Here is a 17220-nt window from a genome sequence, read left to right on the forward strand (position 1 = left end):
TTTCAGTTTTTCTGGCATATCTTCCGACTTCGATGCGCTTTTAGTATTGTTACAGATTAATTACTACTATAAATTAATCCATTTTTAAGACTTTTATTCTCCTATTTTTTGTTTTGTAATGGCAATATGTTCACAATTAAAGACTGGAAATGTTTTGCGTTAGACGATGATTCTTTAAATTATCCTTATTGTTGGTTGTGTAATTGCACTGTTCACAATTAAAACTTTGGAAATATTATGGGGGTAGGCAACGATTTCTTAAATTATTTTTATTGGGTGTTTGCTTAATTGCACTGATCACATTTAAAATTCTTGAAAGTACTGTAATAAAATGTGACTTTTAAACATATCCTTGCTCATTAAGGTGTACAATAATTCAGCATTTCAATTCGCAGAAATGCCATTAGTATTTTAGAGATGGTTCCTCGCACCATTTCCCTAGCTAGATGAAATCTTCTATTTGTAAACTACTGGGTTACATAACTTTTTTGGTATTGATTTACAAAATTATAACATAATAATTAAAGTATCGTGCTATAAATCTAGTAGCGTTTAAAGTGGCAAGATTAAATCGGATGAAGCACCCTGTATAACATTAAAATCAACTGCTGACCTTACAAGTTGTCCGGCTCGTGATCGAAATGTAGTAGGGAAGGAAATTGTTTGCGGTTATAACCTCACAATCCTTCGATTTCTTTTAAATAATTCGTAAAAAACAGGCAAATTCCTCTTATCATTTTAACAATTAAAAAATAATACAAGTGACTCTCGGTGATTTAAACTTCCGGTCAAACTTTTCTGAAATGGACGTCGATCCTTGTCAAACAGAGTTTAGTATGTTATACTTATGTTCGAAACGCCAGTCACTTTAATTTAAATTTTATAGCTGCACCGGGCTGCAGTCAACTTGCAATTAACCTACCTACAATCGACGAAAATTTAGCGAGCGAATCTAAAACTCCCAAGCAAAGACTGATTGAACTGCTGGATATATTAGAAGGTCACGTTGAGAAATTACGCAAAGATGCGATTAAATTAGAGGACGATCGGGATGCCCTGCTGGCTTCTTTGGATTCTGTCAAGAATGCTAACTTGTTAGCAGAACTATCTGAGAGTAATTAGCGCAAACAATTGTAATGAATGACTAATTTATTTTTTAGATGATCGTGATGATGTTTTACATTTTGCCGATCGAATAGTAAATAGGTGCCTCACTGTGGAGCTACAAATCAATACACAAAGAGATCGACCGCAAGAGGAGGCACTTCATCAAATTAACCATTTGATTGATGGGTTAGTAGTTGGCATGAAGATCGACGCCGAGGTAATGAGGTCAAAGTGCATCGCATACCTAAATTCCTGTTCTTCGCACAATGTGCAAGGCATACTTGATAAGAATTTCGAATCTCTACTTTTAGGATGTACTGTTGATGATCAAAAGCGTGTAAAAAAAAGATTGCAGGGCTTGCACGACTATATCAATAAACTTAATGTAATTAGCGATGATGAGTAGGTAGTTGGCCTAACACTCTTGTAAAATTTAAATAAATACACTGTTCTAGATAAAGCATTTATTGCAGTATTCCACTTATGTAATGCACTTTTATATGCAAATTTATCTGTAATTCTTAAATAAAGAAACTACGCATTTTGTTATTTACTCTATACCCAGAATATTTGCATTATTAGAAGACATAATGTGCTTTGTCTATGGACATAGAGAATGGTTATAATATTAGAGCATAATATTTCTCCAGCCTGCATATGAATAACCACACATAAATAGTGCAACTTACAATTTTGCAAAAAAAGTTATATAAGAGAACGTTAATATTGTGAGAGCGCCACAGTCAAACGAGCGGGAAATTTGAGTGGATGGCTTGTAACTGTACATTCTGCAGAAAACTAGATATCCACTATATTGTACAGTGTAGAAATTGAAACAAGGAAAGCGAATTGCAAAATTTTAACAGGCTAATTTCTGTTCCATCACTTTAGTATGTAGAAATAACAATTTTCGATCCTCAAATTTGTTGTAAGCAAGACTGGATTTACCATAAGGCACAGGCCTAGGGGCGGACGGTTGCCAAAATAATTTAACAACAAAGGTAACAACTAACAAGCAGTAATATAGTAGGTAATGTAGTAGGAGTATTTTTTTTTTAATTTTTAAATCATCTGCAAAAAAGAACTATAGATAAATAAATAAATAAACGTTTTCTACAGATAACCTGCACGTTAAGTTTAACGTAAGTGATACACCTCAATAGTGAATATCAAAATTTGTTCTGTAGTGGCCGTATGCACCGACAAATTTAAGCGGAGCTTAGTTTAAGCGTTGCTTAAAATCCATGGCAACCATTCTCACAATAATCGCCATAGACGCTTAAGCTAAACCTCGCTTAAATTTGTCGGTGCATACGGCCATTGATGGTTCGTTTTGTGATTAACCAAACCCAAATTACTACTCAGATAAGAGTTTCAAGTTAAAGTTTTCTATTTCGTGCTCACGATTACATTAGATAATTATACTAATGCAAGAACCAATTGGCCAAGTACTGCTACAAATTTAGAGACAAAATTTTGTTTTTATAATTTTATTTCAATACATACAACTGTTAACCAAATACAAATAATAACTAACAACGAAAAACCTTTAGTAAATGTAATCACATAATCTGTTACTTTTCTTCTTATTGAACAATAGGTATAATGATGTATTTTTTGTCATAAAAAAGATGGTTCATTGCCTGGAATGTCTAATTTACTGTAATACGATCCCGCTCTTAATACGTAATCTGGTCCAATGTTATATATAGGATGAGTTTTTGCCTACAATTGCAACGTGATTCAAATAAATTCTAAACAGACTTGAATGGTTAAAATTGACCTTGAAAAATTCTGTGGAAGCTTAAGCTTATCTATTATAGTTAGGTGCTTTAGAAATATCTGTTATATATGCTGGGAAAAAGAATGCTGTTCTCACTTCTTTCAAGGTACGATTTTAACTGAAGAAGTCCATTGACACATTTCATTACCAATTTATTCTCGGGTGACCCCAATATCAATTTTTCGCCATCGATCGAGTGCTGGGCTATTGATAATCCGCTTAATGCGTAACATGTATGGTAAATGTCACGTGGTCTTCCTGGCTTATCGAGTAAACCACCGGCAGGATACTGGCAGCAAATTAGAATATATTCTTGAAGAGCGCCTTGGTCGAATAATAACCACTTCGGTTCCTTATTTTCTAAAAATGTATAGTGAGAAGTTTGACGACTAAAGGAAACCAACCTTGAGCAAGCAGACTGTGAATTAATGGAAACGCGCCTCCTTGCCAAAACGAATAACAGCCATCTACCAGTTTATTTGTTCTACCTTGAAATCCACCTTCAAATTTCATTTGTTTGTTTACTATCCACCTCTAGAATGAAAAAAATGGCATATTTCTAATAGAAAAAAGAGAAGTAAAATTGCGACTCAAACAGTTTTTATTATTATTTTTCTGACGGCGATCGATTTCGACTAAAAGTCATCCTCATGCGGAGCTGGAAGTTTTACATTAAAAAGTGTATACGAAACTCTAAAATAGTTACAGTTAAATTATAAATTGTACATTTAAAACATGTTTTTTCTACGCAACTTTTACATCAAATTTATGTACAATTTATAATTTAACTGTCACTATTTTAGAATTTCCTATACACTTTTTAATGTAAAACTTCCAGCTCGGCCTGAGGATAACTTTTAGTCGAAATCGATCGCCATCAGAAAAATAATAATAAAAACTGTTTGAGTCGCAATTTTACTTCTCTTTTTTCTATTAAACATTTACTCAAACACAATGGAGTCCTTCATCAACAAAGGGATATTTCTAATCTTATGTTTATTAATTATTTATTTACTAAATACAAGATATCAATTTAAAGAAAAAAGAAACGAAAGAAATTGAATAAATAAAATTAATAAAAACTACCTTAAACAATATTTACCAGTAATGCATCTACATCACAAAGGTGTCCCTTGTTTAATAATAACAAAGAAGCTAATCCACAAAATGCATAACCACCGTGAGCCTCTAAACCAGGACAACCTGAAAAGCCTCCCTCGTATGTTTGGCAACTGAAACAAACATGTCATACTTTATACTGTTACAGCATCCTACAGACAATAATAAAATCGTCATTTTGATTTTGCTCCATACTACAATTTTAATTTTTTTAATTACAATTTTTAGGAATGCGAAAAGAATTCTACTTGAATGAAATTAAAAAAATTACCTTATCACCCATTCTGCTGTTCCTTCGAACAATTTTTCTGTTGAAATATTGGTGAGTGTTGCAACTGCCAGAGCGCAATAAACACCGCGTATATCTATTTCGCCACCTCTGTGCATACAAAATGCCCCATCTTCCGTCTTTACGTCACAGAGAAACTGTTGTAGCTTGTCCCTACAAAAAGGGTTTGCAGTTCGCTTATTTCAAATAAAACTTCTATTATTAAAGTTAGATTGGTAAAGTTTAAAACGATGTACAACCTCAGGGAGTATATTGGAAAAGTATATACAGAATTTCCATTGGTTGCGCCTCTGACTGTGGGTTATCTTAAGAGTTCCGTTAGAGCAAAGTTCCTAAATTTAAAGCTGATTTGTAAATAAAAACACCTTGGCTTTGGGTAGGGTGAATCTCAATAATAATGAGAAACAGAAATAATTTACACTATCTTAGTAATTAAGGAAGTGGTGGGGAGGGGGGGGGGGCACAGTTTTCGTACGACGACTGTAGACTAGTCGCTTGCAGCGCGTAAAGAAAATGAAATCAAGAAAACCTTACAATTACACAAATACTGCCCCAAGCGTCCTTTACAATGTACAGGGTGGCCAACTAAGAATGCGAGGTACTGTATCTGAGAATTTATCCATCGTAGAGGCTTGCGGTAAAAAAATGAATTACTAAAACGGCTACGAGAAGAACCTGAAAAACATTTTTTAAGTTTCTGCAATGGCCGCTAGGGGGGTAACTGCAATATGGTATCTAAAAAAGTGATTTTTCTGTGAATTCCGCTATATTAACCTAACAAAAAAAGTCCGGTCTTTGAAGTTGACGATAATCTGAACTATTTTTGTTTGACAATTTTTCCTGTATCTCTAAAAATGAAGGGGTGGGGGTATTCAAAGGTTTCCGTAAAGAACACCCTGTATTTTCGAAACGGCTGAGCCGATTTAAACAGACTCTGGTTAGTTCAAAAGAGCTATTCTTCAGCTACAAATATTATACCATTGAATTTATAACTATCAGAAGCGCAGGTTAAATGGCAGGATATGTGACTGTTTTCAATAGTTTAAATTACAAGACGTAGATGTCTCTACCATCGAGAAAGATGAATAATAATGTCAGTTTTTTACCTTTGTTAATTATTATACAGGAATCTGTAATGAACCCACTATCTCGATTTGTAATTGTTGTATACAGAATTCTAGATACCCAAGAAACGTACTTATAAGGCATTTATGTGGCACACAGGATGTTGAATGACGTAAGATAAACATTCTTCCTTTCATGAATCGTGACCTTACTTAACATTCCTTAAGGAAGATTGAATTACATTTGAACAGGAAAGCAAAAAATACGCAGGCATCCTTGATCACTGTAACAGAAATTAAATGTACCTACCTTACTACCTATCTATTCTTAATTTTTGTGTGTGTCGGTTAAACCGTTGCCACCGGTTAAACTACCTAAGACAGGGGTCGGCAACCTATTGAAACGGAAGAGCCAAAAATTACAATTTACAAAATTTCCCAGTTCTTAAAGAGCCACAAATAATTTTTGATTCAATATTATAGTTTTTGGCTATATACAGGGTCCTGCAACAGTCCGTCGGTTTTTCCTACATAGCTGATAGATACCTGGTAAAAATATTGGTGGTTGCGGATCTACAGAAATTATTTTTGAATGTACAGGGTGTTCCATTTTTACGATGTCAATTAATAACTGATCTTTTTAAATAGAACATCCTGAATATTTGGTTGTTTCAATGCCGTTTGTTCAAAGTGCTATAACTATTCTTTTTCAAATGGAACTACCACTATTTTATTTCGCTATTCGCTTTTGTCTTCTCTTAAATGTTTATAAGGGGTGCCCTGTGCTTAAACTCCGCAGTGTTTAGGTTATTCAATATTTTTCACAAAAGTACCTACTCATTAATTAATTACGTGTTTATACATCGGAGTAGGCTGGCTATAATAAAAAAAACAAAAGAATACCAGAAAGTAAACAAGTGTCAAAAATTAGATAATTATTTGCTGCAAGTATACTTTTGATACAAAATAAGATTAATTAAAAAGGCGAATTTCGAACAAATGAACTAATTTCTTTAGATAAATACGGAGAGCCGCAACTTTATAGGTATCAAAAGAGCCGCAGGTTGCCGACCCCTGATCTAGGATCACACGTCACACCTGGCAATTTTGATACAAAATAAAAAGGTCGTTAACCTCTTTTCTTTTAAATTCTGACGTTTGAAATTTGTTCTCAATGGTTAATCGATAACTTATCGATAATTATCGATTAATAGATAGTCAATCGATAAATTTAAAAAAAATGGTCGACCGGTCAACAAAAAAAGAATTTTTTGCGCATGGGATTTACACAATATATATTCTGACTATAATAAGCAAAAATAAATAAAAAGTGCGATTAAGACATCGAAAATATTTGCTTTTACAAAAGTTACAGCGATTTGATTGAAAGCTTTCAGGGGCGAAAATTAAAGCTGGAATCTTTGTTTTCCCTAAAAAAAAAAAAGAAAAATGGAGGGTGATATTTTTCCGCGGTTACTTAGCAAAGAGGAAAAAAAATCCTGGAACAGTTTTAAGGCAATAGTCCATGGTTTCCCGTTCAGTGTTTCCTGGGAAACCATAGAGCTGAAAATTATGACGAGCTGACAGGATTTGGTTTTGTATCATGGGGTATAGAATGTCTCTAAAGAATAAAGATGCACAGGTTACATTCTCATTTAGATCAATTTAAGGATAATATGGGAGCTTATTCGGAATAAGGACAACACTTTCTCGAGACAATGGAACTTAGGCACCTTCCCAAGGCCAGGAAGTTGGAAGCATGATGGAAGATCAGATTCAGTTGAACATGACAAAAACAGCAAAACTGTTCCATTTTTAAACATTTAGACTCTAAGATAAACAAATTATAAATGTAGAAACGTTACCATTTAATAAATCATGCCTATGTAAGTAGGATTCTATAGGTATTCTTATTTTTTGGTTTTTTGCATTTTTTTCACACAAAAACAAATACATAACCATTTTTTGTTCTAATTCTTATTTGTGGCTATAGAAGCAATAAAAATAAGGTATATATGTCCCATGCGCAAAAATGCTGTAGACCAGTGTAATTTATCGAAAATGTTAAAGGATTGGTCGATAAACCTATAATTACCGATAATCTATCGATTAATCTCACAACTATAAACTATTAAGATAGATAATTATCGAGAGAATTTTTAACGACATAAACTTTTCAATGTTTAGGTATACCAGTTTACTTCCAACAAAAGCGATGTAAGAGCATTGTTGAGTTGCCATATGATCACAATTCACAACCTACTGCTGTACTCATTTTTGAGGATTATCGTCCACTTGATCACCTTTGATTTCAGACAACTTGAGCATCAAAAGATCCTGTTTTATTTAAATTATCTCTCGCAATATCAATACCAAAAAAACAAAAATGTTAGCGAGTGTACGCATGGATGATGTAATATATCGATTGAGAATATATATCGATGAGATTTATGAAAAAGTATCGATAGTTTTCTCTTGATAATTTCCGCTACTTATTTATTAATCGATAAATATCAGAGATAGACAATTTTCGTGGCAATAATAATCGATTATTATCAGCAGCTAACAATCATTATTAATTATTTTCAAAAGTTATCGATAATTATAAAAAGTTATCGATAATTATCAAACGTTATCGATCATTATCGAAAATTAACCTTACGATTTATCGATAATTGTCGATTATTATCGAAAGTTAACGATAAGTGATTAAAGTTATCGATAATTATCGATAGTTATCAATTAATGATTAATCGATAATTATCAGACTGAACAGACTTATCGATAAATCGATAACAATTTCATTTATCGCTCAGCTCTAGTAGATATACGAATTCACGTAAACTGGGACCGATTTATTTGTGCACAATGCTGCATGGTTATAAAAAAAGCTGATTCGAGAAATTTAGTTATCAAATGTGAATGTGGAAATGATGTAGCTGCCTGCTTGCAACGGACAATATTTTGCCTTAAAATTTTTTTTGATCGTTTTTTAATAACAAAATCTCCCGCTTTCAGTAAAAATGTGGAACCTGCCTATTTTACTGCCTGTGAATAGAATGTATGAAATTGCATTCCTTCAAGGACAAGGACTGCAAGCTTCGTTCGTCTAAATGTATTATTATTTACATTACAAATTTACGCAATGCTTCTTAAGGGATCTATTTTTAGAACATTCCAATCCTATTTATAAAACCATTCCAATGATAACACAAAAAACATCCGGAGTTCCTGACATCTGACGATTAAAAAGGAAAATATTCGAATGGTCAAAATAAATGGTTTGTAATGCTGCCATCTAATGTCAATGTAACGCTCCACTTTCGATCGCCCACGGACTTTCAAACGATCGAACTGCTCCTAGCGGCGGCCAGTTGGCACATGGTCACAAACTGTTATATGGGATCTGCGCTTCTGATAGTTATAAATTCAATTATTATACTATTTGAAGTTTTGTTAGTTTCACATATCACCGCTTGAGGGTTTTTTTCGACATTCCGACAGAAATGGTTAATTTTCTCAAAAAAATTAAATGCATAATTGGTTCGATTTTTTTTTCATGAAAAAGTAGCTAAATGATGCCTAAACGTGATGGCCAGCATTTCGAGCATTTACGGCGGCATTAAAAGCTTCCTTTTTTAAATCGATCTACCTTAGGGCCACAAATTATATAATAAAAATAATTCCCAAAAAATTGGCTTAAAAAAATAAAATTTTGAAGGTATAAAATTTTCTTTGGCCTAAATTTTAGGTTAGGAACAAGATATCGAAATGCGGTTTTCGCGAGCTTGTTTAGGCATCATTTAGCTACTTTTTCATGAAAAAAAAATTAAACCAACGCATTTAATTTTTTAACCATTTCTGTCGGAATGTCTAAAAAAGCTCTCAAGCGGTGATATGTAAAACTAACAAAACTTCAAATAGAACTGAAGAATAGCTCTTTTGAATTAACGCGAGTTTGTTTAAATCGGTTCAGCCGTTTCGAAGATACAGGGTGTTCTTTACGGAAACATTTGAATACCCCCTACCACTTCATTTTAGAGATACAGGAAAAATTATCAAACAAAAATTGTTCAGATTATCGTCAACTTCAAAGACCGGACATTTTTTTGTTAGGTTAATATAACGGAATTCACAGAAAAATCACTTTTTTAGATTCCATATTGCAGCCCTAGCGGCCATTGCAGAAACTTAAAAATATTTTCCAGGTTTTTCTCGTGGCCGTTTTAGGAATAAATTTTTTACCTCAAACCTCTACGATGGACAGGTTCCCAGATACAGTACCTCGCATTCTTATTTGGCCACCCTGTACAGTCTGTTTCAAATGAAGTCGGCACTATAGCTAACTTTCTTAGTTGTATAGTACATTAGAAAATTAAATTATCAAAATTGTGTATTTTTTTTTCTTGAATCCAATAATTAGAAAAACAAAACAACATCGCATTTTTCAGATAATAACAGAAAAGCGACTTTTATGTGGAACATTAACAGAAAAGTGACTTCTTCTTTCTCTCTCACACAGTCTATTTTCTTTGAAGCGATATTTTATAGGAACAAAAACGCGCGAGCTTAGATTCGAACCCGCGCCATGGCAATCTAGCCTTAAGACTGCTATGTTCATCTTCAATTATACTGCTATAAATGCGACAAACTATTTTTGATGAACATCTCCATTGTCGATAAACGTTTTGAGTAGCATAAGTAATAAAATCGAAATTGTATAACGTTTATTATTAGCCACAGAAAAATTTTAATAACAAACGTTATACAACTTCGATTTTATTACTTATGCTGCGACAAACTACTTAATGCATATAGATAATTATTTTAATATCATTTTATTTACGCCGAAACTATTAAATACGCTTTAAATGTGTATAAGTAATAGTCAATGTCAAAGACGTATCAACGATTTTAATGTGATCTTTCCAATACGCTTTAATAATGCCGAGCTCACCTTTGGCGCTCACAATATTACTCGAAGCGTGACACATAATGGACAAGATGATTTTACTCTTGTGCAAAACATATGTACAGTAAAATAAGAAGTAGTCCATTCAAAAATTCAAAATTAACAAATTGCAAAACATGAACATGCAAACTTCCTTGTCTTGTATAAGCTATCTGCAACTAAACAACACTTACCTATTAATAGCATCATACGCCTTTTGTGTACCTATAATACACAAAGCGCAAACGGCAGCATAAGTTGTTGCGGTATGTGCCATTTGCCCAGGACCACCTCCAAATCCTCCATCCGAGCATTGACATCTACAATAGTTAGACATTATCTCTCCTAGTAAGTAGAATAATCATATTTTTTAAATTTAAAAAATAAATGTGAATTTGTCAGAACATTACTATCTCACCTTTTCAGAAAATCGACTAACGAATCTTTCAAGTCATCAGATAACTTAACCTCTAAAAGTGATAAACTATGTAAGATCCAATAGCAGATCCAGGTACGACTTGCATCTAGAGACTTAAAATGGTAACGTTACACATATGAAATCATTTGGTATGGAAAATGTACCTTATAGCCAGGGGGTAAAAATGTTAACCAGTGCTTTAGTGCTTGTATATGTTCCCATCTCAATAACTTCGGTAAATTACTATCTATATCACATCTTAATCTGAAGCTTCTGAAGATTTCTTGAACAGATCTTTCAACTTGGATCTAAAATAAGGTTAGGTATTAGCGTAAGTGGCATGCAGTTATAAGCCTACTGTAAAAACACCGCTTTTTTCATGTACCTGTTCTTCCGATGTAACTGTAATTTGATCTTCTTCATTAAACTTTTCATTTTTTAAATCTTCGAATTTTCTTAATGTAGCAGCCATAGATATATTTGCATTTTGTTTTCGCATTTCAAATAAATTTTTTTGGTTCAGTTTCAGTAGGGAATTTATTGAACGCGGATTGTAAACATTTGGTTGTGTTCAAACATAATCACGATACTACAATTCGCAATGAATTCGTATTTCCTTATGTTAGTATTATGGTTAAAGTAATCAATAAATGAATACAGCTTTTTAATTCTTATTTCGATTTCACAACGGACCGTATAAGATTAAAAACTGAAAAAGTTATTTATGCAGGCAACACACAATACTTCAATGTATGAAATTCTACCATTTACCTTTGCATTAAACTTTATAATCATCTTCATATCACCTGCAACACAGAAAATCCTCAAACTTTTAAGAAATTAGTAAGAAACTTTTTACTAAGTAAAGCATATTACACAGTAGACGAGTTTTTAAGTGATACAGACATCTGTGATATAAAGATAGGCAACTGAAAAACTTTTTAAACTTTTTGTATATAATTATTATTTTTATGACGTTTGTAAATACACAATCACAAGAATAAATATTACTATTAGTATTACTATTACCATAAACATATTTATTGGAAACCATGCCTTTAAAAACAAAATTTCCGCAAATCAAATTAAATACTTATTTATGGCTTACAAGAATTCGCCCACCCACAACATTCCTTTAACATACTGACTCAACTGCATGATGAAATAAGTTAGAACATTTTAAAAATACTAAGATTCTTACTGGACTTGAGAGTAGACAGATGAGCAAAAAATTGTTTAGTTAAGGAAAATCAGGGGTTGAAACCCATATGAATCCACTTCCGCTTATAGAATTATCTCTTAAGGGTTCCGGTGCCGGCACCGGTTCTGCATTTTCAGTAATTTTTGGTTTCAGTTTTTTTAGGTTCCAAATAAATAAATAAAAATCTTTGAATTGTAACTCGCAAGATATTATTTTTTCTTGACCAATCAAATGAACTACATGTTTTTTCCTTTATTTTATTCATGCCCCAGCTGATGTCATGAGCTAACTCTAAAATATGTTAACAATTTATCTGAATCTCACAGAATGGCATAGTTTACAATTGGCCACGGAAATTTTTTTGTCATACGTAGGTAAAATATGGTCATGACTCATAAGTACAGTTACGCTTTTACATTTTACATTACAAGCCCTGGAACTACTTGTGTCGGTTCCGGGTTTCGGTTTAGATTCCAACCCCTTTTTTTTAATCGACTTGTTTACACCAAAAATGAATTCGTTTGGTACCACAAGATTGCAACTATAACCACGCCAGCTTCTGTCGGTCAAAAAGAACCAAAAATGTTTGAATCGGAACAGATACTGTACTGGAACCCTAAAAAATAATCGTACTTAGTAATGCCGAATCGGAACCTATAATTCATTTCAAGTTGCGACCCTTGGTTGCGATGCAGAAAAATAAAAAAAATAGGTACGGTCCGAGGGTGCCTTGGTCTATCAATGGTCTTTTTGGTGGTTGTGAAAATTCAATGGTTGTGAATTGCAGCTTACGTTTTTGTGATAAGCTCCTGGGTCCTTGCTGTGTCTCTGTTACCATATAATGCTAACCTTGTATTATTAGACACCTTTAAAGTTTTAAACGTTACCTAACCAAAAATATATATTTGTAAATTTTTTCGGGAGAATAATATATTGTATTATGAATATCGAAAGTAAAGATATTCTTGTAACTCGTTCACAACTTAAAGAAAACGTGTTAAACAATAAGAGAGTAATTGGATATGAAAAACAGCGCAAACAACTTTTGAACCTCTTAAAAGAAAGTATCTACGCAGGGGAATCAAATTCCGCCCTCCTTTTAGGTCTTCGTTCTGTCGGCAAAACTTTGGTAGATACTACTACCGTGGAACAAATATATTAATAATACTTTTATAGTTAGTTAAGAGCATACTGCAAGAATTACAAAACGATTCTTTTGAAAAGAATGCAATTCTCGTATGCCTAAACGGATTGATCCACACCGATGATAGATTAGCATTAAAAGCAATTACAACTCAAATGAATTTGGATAATGCAGTTGATGGGAAGGTTTTTGGAAGTTTCGCAGAAAATTTAGCATTTTTGTTGGCATGTTTGAAGAGCGGAAGCAAAGAAACTACCAAGAGCATTATTTTTATACTTGAAGAATTTCATTTATTTTGTTCCCATCACAATCAAACTTTGTTATATAATTTGTTTGATGTTTCACAATCGGCGCAAACTCCGATATGTGTTCTTGGTGCTTAGTTATAATTATCAATTTGTGTGTGCTTATCTATGGTACTTTTAGGTATTACGTTCCAATTAGAAATTATTGAATCCTTGGAGAAAAGAGTTAAGTCTCGTTTTTCTCATCGCCAAATATTTTTATCTCCAAAGGAAGATCACACTTTTGAAATTGACAGAAGGTTGAAGAGAATCCAGAATGTATTATGCTTGAAACCGTCAACAAGGTTAAGTAAAAAGTATGTAAACTCATGGAATAGACACATTGAGGATTTAATTGATGATGAAAAGTTTCACACATTCATGCAAAGGGTTCTAGAGGTAGATCCTGGTGAGCAAACTTTGAACAATCTTATGGTAGGTATCTTTCCATTGTAAAGTTTTGATACTTATACTTTTGACAGTTTCTTGTAGTTTCACAATTAAATGACCGAAAAACAAGGTTGACTTTAAAAGATTTTGAGGACCAGTATCAGTTATTAGAGTCTGAAGATATATTCCGTCTCATCCGTGACCTTAGCGTCTTAGAGGTGTGTTTGTTAATCGCGATGAAGCACTATATTGAAATAAATGATACATTTACATTCAATTTTGAAATTATATTGACTCGTTACAATGCATTTGTCAACAGCCATTCCAACATTCAAGAATTTCAAAGAGCCACTGTTTTGAAAGCATTTGAACATTTACAGGTAAACTTTTCTTGATTTGAATTTGCTTTTAATGTTTTTTTAAGAATTTGAGATTGATCGGCCCTGTGTCCGGCGTGGGGCTATCGGCTCTACAAAAAGAATATCAGAATTTTGAACTGTTGCTACCCCCAGAACAAATAGTGGAAGCTATACCTAAATTAAATTACTTACCTACTGAGGTTGCACAATGGGCAACATCTGATCTGATTTAAGTATTAAATGGTGTCTGAACTGAATTCTAATTAAGCATTTATTATTGTCTGGAAATATATATATATTTTTTCACAGAAGTAATTTTTATTTCTTAGAGAATAAGATAAATCCACTAATACAACATTGCATTTACCTAGAAGTAATCATGGAGTTCACAATATAAAATATGTGCAAAATTGCACTAAATAATTTCATACATTTTTGTACATACTGAAAAAAATACTGGTTCTGTAAGAAAGAGCGTACGTATTGCAAGATTAATAACATCAAGATTGGTCTCAATATTATTTAATCAACTCAGAGTGGTAAACATAGTCTCATATATCTACTCATTGTAGACTGGGAAACGCCCTTTAGTCATGTACAATCTTTCTAAGGACCCAACTGTGGGTCTAAAGGCGTTCTCAAGTAATCCTACTTTTTAGATCTGGAAACCCAACGGCTCTACAGATTTTGTTCAACTTTTGGATATGTATTTTTATAACCATTCAATATTTAATAGTGATGCAAGGAGAGCATAAGCGGAAGCAGAGAATACAACATATTTTTTGCGTAAGCAGGAACAGAACTAAAATCTGAAATTCAATGAAATTTATTTATTTATTTTATTTATGATTTTTGTTGATTGCATAAATTAATTAATGAACACAAATACGAACGAAAATTTCAATCCACTCAAAAGAGCAGTAATACTGAAATTAAATGCAAATAAATTTACCAATCACTGAAACAAATTAACCAACATTCTTTGCTTGAATCTGGTTCTCATTAGTCGATTTCTTTAGGAATATCAAAGTTACTTTCAACAAAATCAATATGCATCAGATTCCTAAAAAATAACCAAACACTATTTTATATAATGCAAAATATATTAAAACAACTTACGGTAATAATGTTACGGTACACGCTGTATATCATGTATAGATCGGGTTTCCGTAAGTTATCTCTTCGTTCCCACTTACAAATTTTCGGCGCTCACATACACCGCGCCAACATTGGGCTTTTCCTTTTCGTTGTCAACCAGCGGCACGAGTGCTATTGCTCGCTCGATCATACATTTTTCAAACTATAAAGACGTGAGCCTTCACAAGGTTTTTTTGTTATTGCTACATTTGGAATTTCCAATACGCTTCCGAGGCCGATAATTGTCGACGCCAAGGGTAGTAACCAGGGACCAGTGGTGGACACAATAAACATCCCGTTCCCGCGATGGCCACGCGAGGTAAACGGCCACCCCTTGATGACCACCATCGTCGCACATTGATAGTCACCTTCTAATAAAACACATCAGGGACATCTCGAGACCCAGCTTAACCATCATACAAGACGTATTGGCCGGATTGCGTAAATATAGACCCCTAGAATCGTAATTAAGAAAGTAGCTCACCTGTACGCTTCAGTATTTCACTAATTATATTATTGTTAATCTTTATAATTAATATTATTAAAATTTATTATATGTTATGGCAAGTGAGTAATATTGCTCGTCATTTGATCCACGGCATTTGGCCGACCTTTTCTTTATTTTCTTTAAAGCGAGGCCACTGGGCACTCGCTACAATAATCGACGTTGATGACATTCCTGTCGGGTTACAATGGATCCTCTTCCCGGAAAAATCCGCTCTCTTTAAAAATATGGAAATAGACCGCTGCAATATGGTATAGTCACCCGTCACCCCGCCACGTCTATCAAACGATGGCCCGTATGAATAAAAGTAAGCAAATGCTTATACTTGCAAAATTCAAAGTAAATACTCGTAAGTGCTCCTTCCCACTGGGCGACTTAGCAGCGCTGCTGAGCAGCAGGACAGGACGCAGTGCAATGCTGCTAAACAGACCAGCATGAAGGGGCAGTTACGAGTATTTACTTTGAATTTTGCAAGTATAAGCATTTGCTTATTTTTATTCATACGACCCGATGTTTTGCATTTGCATTCTTTTGTTCGCGACTAATGATTGTTTATTTCGAAAATATTATTCATTCTTTTGTATTTTGTTCTAATTTGAATTATAATTTTCTTGCAAAACGAAGGTTCAATTTTGTTCAGATGAAAATCGAATTTTCTCAACACGAGTTCCCTGCCAATGCTGCAACCAGACAGATGGATCAAACTGTCAAATTTTTGTCCACAATAAAAGAACGTTTTGTTTTTCCAAAGCATTCTTCCCAAAAAATTAAAAATTATGTATATTTAGGAAAAATGTGATACTGATGAACCACTAAGTGTATCGTTGTAAAGTGAAAAAAAAGATGTAATCTTAAAATATCGAAATTTAAAATGGCGCCTATAAGAAAAACTAAAGTTGCTACGTGTTTCTCGGTCATCTTATAAGTTATTAAAAATGAGATACCATATTCGAAATCTCCATTAAAAAGTGTCTGAATAATGTGTTAATTAGAAATGTCTAGTACGATTATCTACTTTACTATGAAAAAATTAAAACCAAAAAAACAGAAATTTTCGTTTTTTTTGGGATATTTTTAAATCTACTAAAAATATTTTAAATTTTTTTTCAGATTATTATTCAGCACGAAAATGCGCAACTTGCCCTCATTTAACCAAATTTCTATCTCTTAAGGTAAGCGAGATCGCCATAGTGGCACTCGAAAAATGGGCACCGTGTATAGTGTTGCTGAATTGCGAATCTCCATATAAACATGGCCAAAATAGCGCGCATTCGCGTCATGGACATATGATTTCTATTATTGGTGTACGTACTTCGTTATAATACAAAGCGATCAAAAATGAGTGACCGTCGAGTCACCTTTGGAAATTTTGTTTACAAGGGAAATCGTACTTAACTTGTACTTCCAAAGGCGACTCGACAGTCACTCATTTTTGATCGCCCGATATTTCCCAAAGTGTGTTACGAACG

The 17220-nt window shown here is 33.4% G+C and overlaps 3 protein-coding genes across 3 annotated transcripts; 2 read left to right on the plus strand and 1 right to left on the minus strand.

Moving 5' to 3' along the window:
• The first annotated feature begins 613 nt into the window (after nt 1-613).
• LOC116171454 (BAG family molecular chaperone regulator 2) lies at nt 614-1674 on the plus strand. The gene is made up of 3 exons (XM_031488315.1): nt 614-834; nt 887-1114; nt 1161-1674. The coding sequence occupies exons 1-3, from the start codon at nt 804-806 to the stop codon at nt 1511-1513; spliced, it is 612 nt and encodes a 203-aa protein (XP_031344175.1). The 5' UTR covers nt 614-803; the 3' UTR covers nt 1514-1674.
• Nucleotides 1675-2581: 907 nt separating this feature from the next.
• On the minus strand, nt 2582-11322 carry LOC116171473 (protein farnesyltransferase subunit beta). The gene is made up of 9 exons (XM_031488338.1): nt 11117-11322; nt 10896-11039; nt 10732-10844; nt 10508-10633; nt 4281-4451; nt 3993-4122; nt 3295-3424; nt 3039-3250; nt 2582-2832 (listed from the first exon to the last, which is right to left on the minus strand). Exons 1-9 carry the CDS (start codon nt 11228-11230, stop codon nt 2728-2730), a joined length of 1245 nt encoding a protein of 414 aa, XP_031344198.1. The 5' UTR covers nt 11231-11322; the 3' UTR covers nt 2582-2727.
• A 1369-nt stretch (nt 11323-12691) lies between these two features.
• Nucleotides 12692-14389, plus strand: LOC116171464 (origin recognition complex subunit 4). The gene is made up of 5 exons (XM_031488326.1): nt 12692-13061; nt 13109-13451; nt 13503-13795; nt 13843-14130; nt 14175-14389. Exons 1-5 carry the CDS (start codon nt 12873-12875, stop codon nt 14340-14342), a joined length of 1281 nt encoding a protein of 426 aa, XP_031344186.1. The 5' UTR covers nt 12692-12872; the 3' UTR covers nt 14343-14389.
• The last annotated feature ends 2831 nt before the right edge of the window (nt 14390-17220 follow it).

The sequence above is a fragment of the Photinus pyralis genome, unplaced genomic scaffold, assembly GCF_008802855.1.
Source record: "Photinus pyralis isolate 1611_PpyrPB1 unplaced genomic scaffold, Ppyr1.3 Ppyr1.4_LG1, whole genome shotgun sequence".
In the NCBI taxonomy this organism is placed as follows: domain Eukaryota; kingdom Metazoa; phylum Arthropoda; class Insecta; order Coleoptera; family Lampyridae; genus Photinus; species Photinus pyralis.

Bases quoted from the DNA above. Each gene is read 5' to 3' on its own strand.
- LOC116171454 (XM_031488315.1), top strand. From the start codon at position 804: ATGGACGTCGATCCTTGTCAAACAGAGTTTA. The intron at 835-886 runs GTATGTTATACT...TAAATTTTATAG, and splicing joins TCCTTGTCAAACAGAGTTTA to CTGCACCGGGCTGCAGTCAA. The intron at 1,115-1,160 runs GTAATTAGCGCA...TTTATTTTTTAG, and splicing joins GTTAGCAGAACTATCTGAGA to ATGATCGTGATGATGTTTTA.
- LOC116171473 (XM_031488338.1), bottom strand. From the start codon at position 11,230: ATGCGAAAACAAAATGCAAATATATCTATGGCTGCTACATTAAGAAAA. The intron at 3,251-3,294 runs GTTGGTTTCCTT...ATACATTTTTAG, and splicing joins TCACAGTCTGCTTGCTCAAG to AAAATAAGGAACCGAAGTGG. The intron at 2,833-3,038 runs GTAATGAAATGT...TTGCAATTGTAG, and splicing joins GGTCACCCGAGAATAAATTG to GCAAAAACTCATCCTATATA.
- LOC116171464 (XM_031488326.1), top strand. From the start codon at position 12,873: ATGAATATCGAAAGTAAAGATATTCTTGTAACTCGTTCACAACTTAAA. The intron at 13,452-13,502 runs GTGCTTAGTTAT...TGGTACTTTTAG, and splicing joins AACTCCGATATGTGTTCTTG to GTATTACGTTCCAATTAGAA. The intron at 14,131-14,174 runs GTAAACTTTTCT...TGTTTTTTTAAG, and splicing joins AAGCATTTGAACATTTACAG to AATTTGAGATTGATCGGCCC.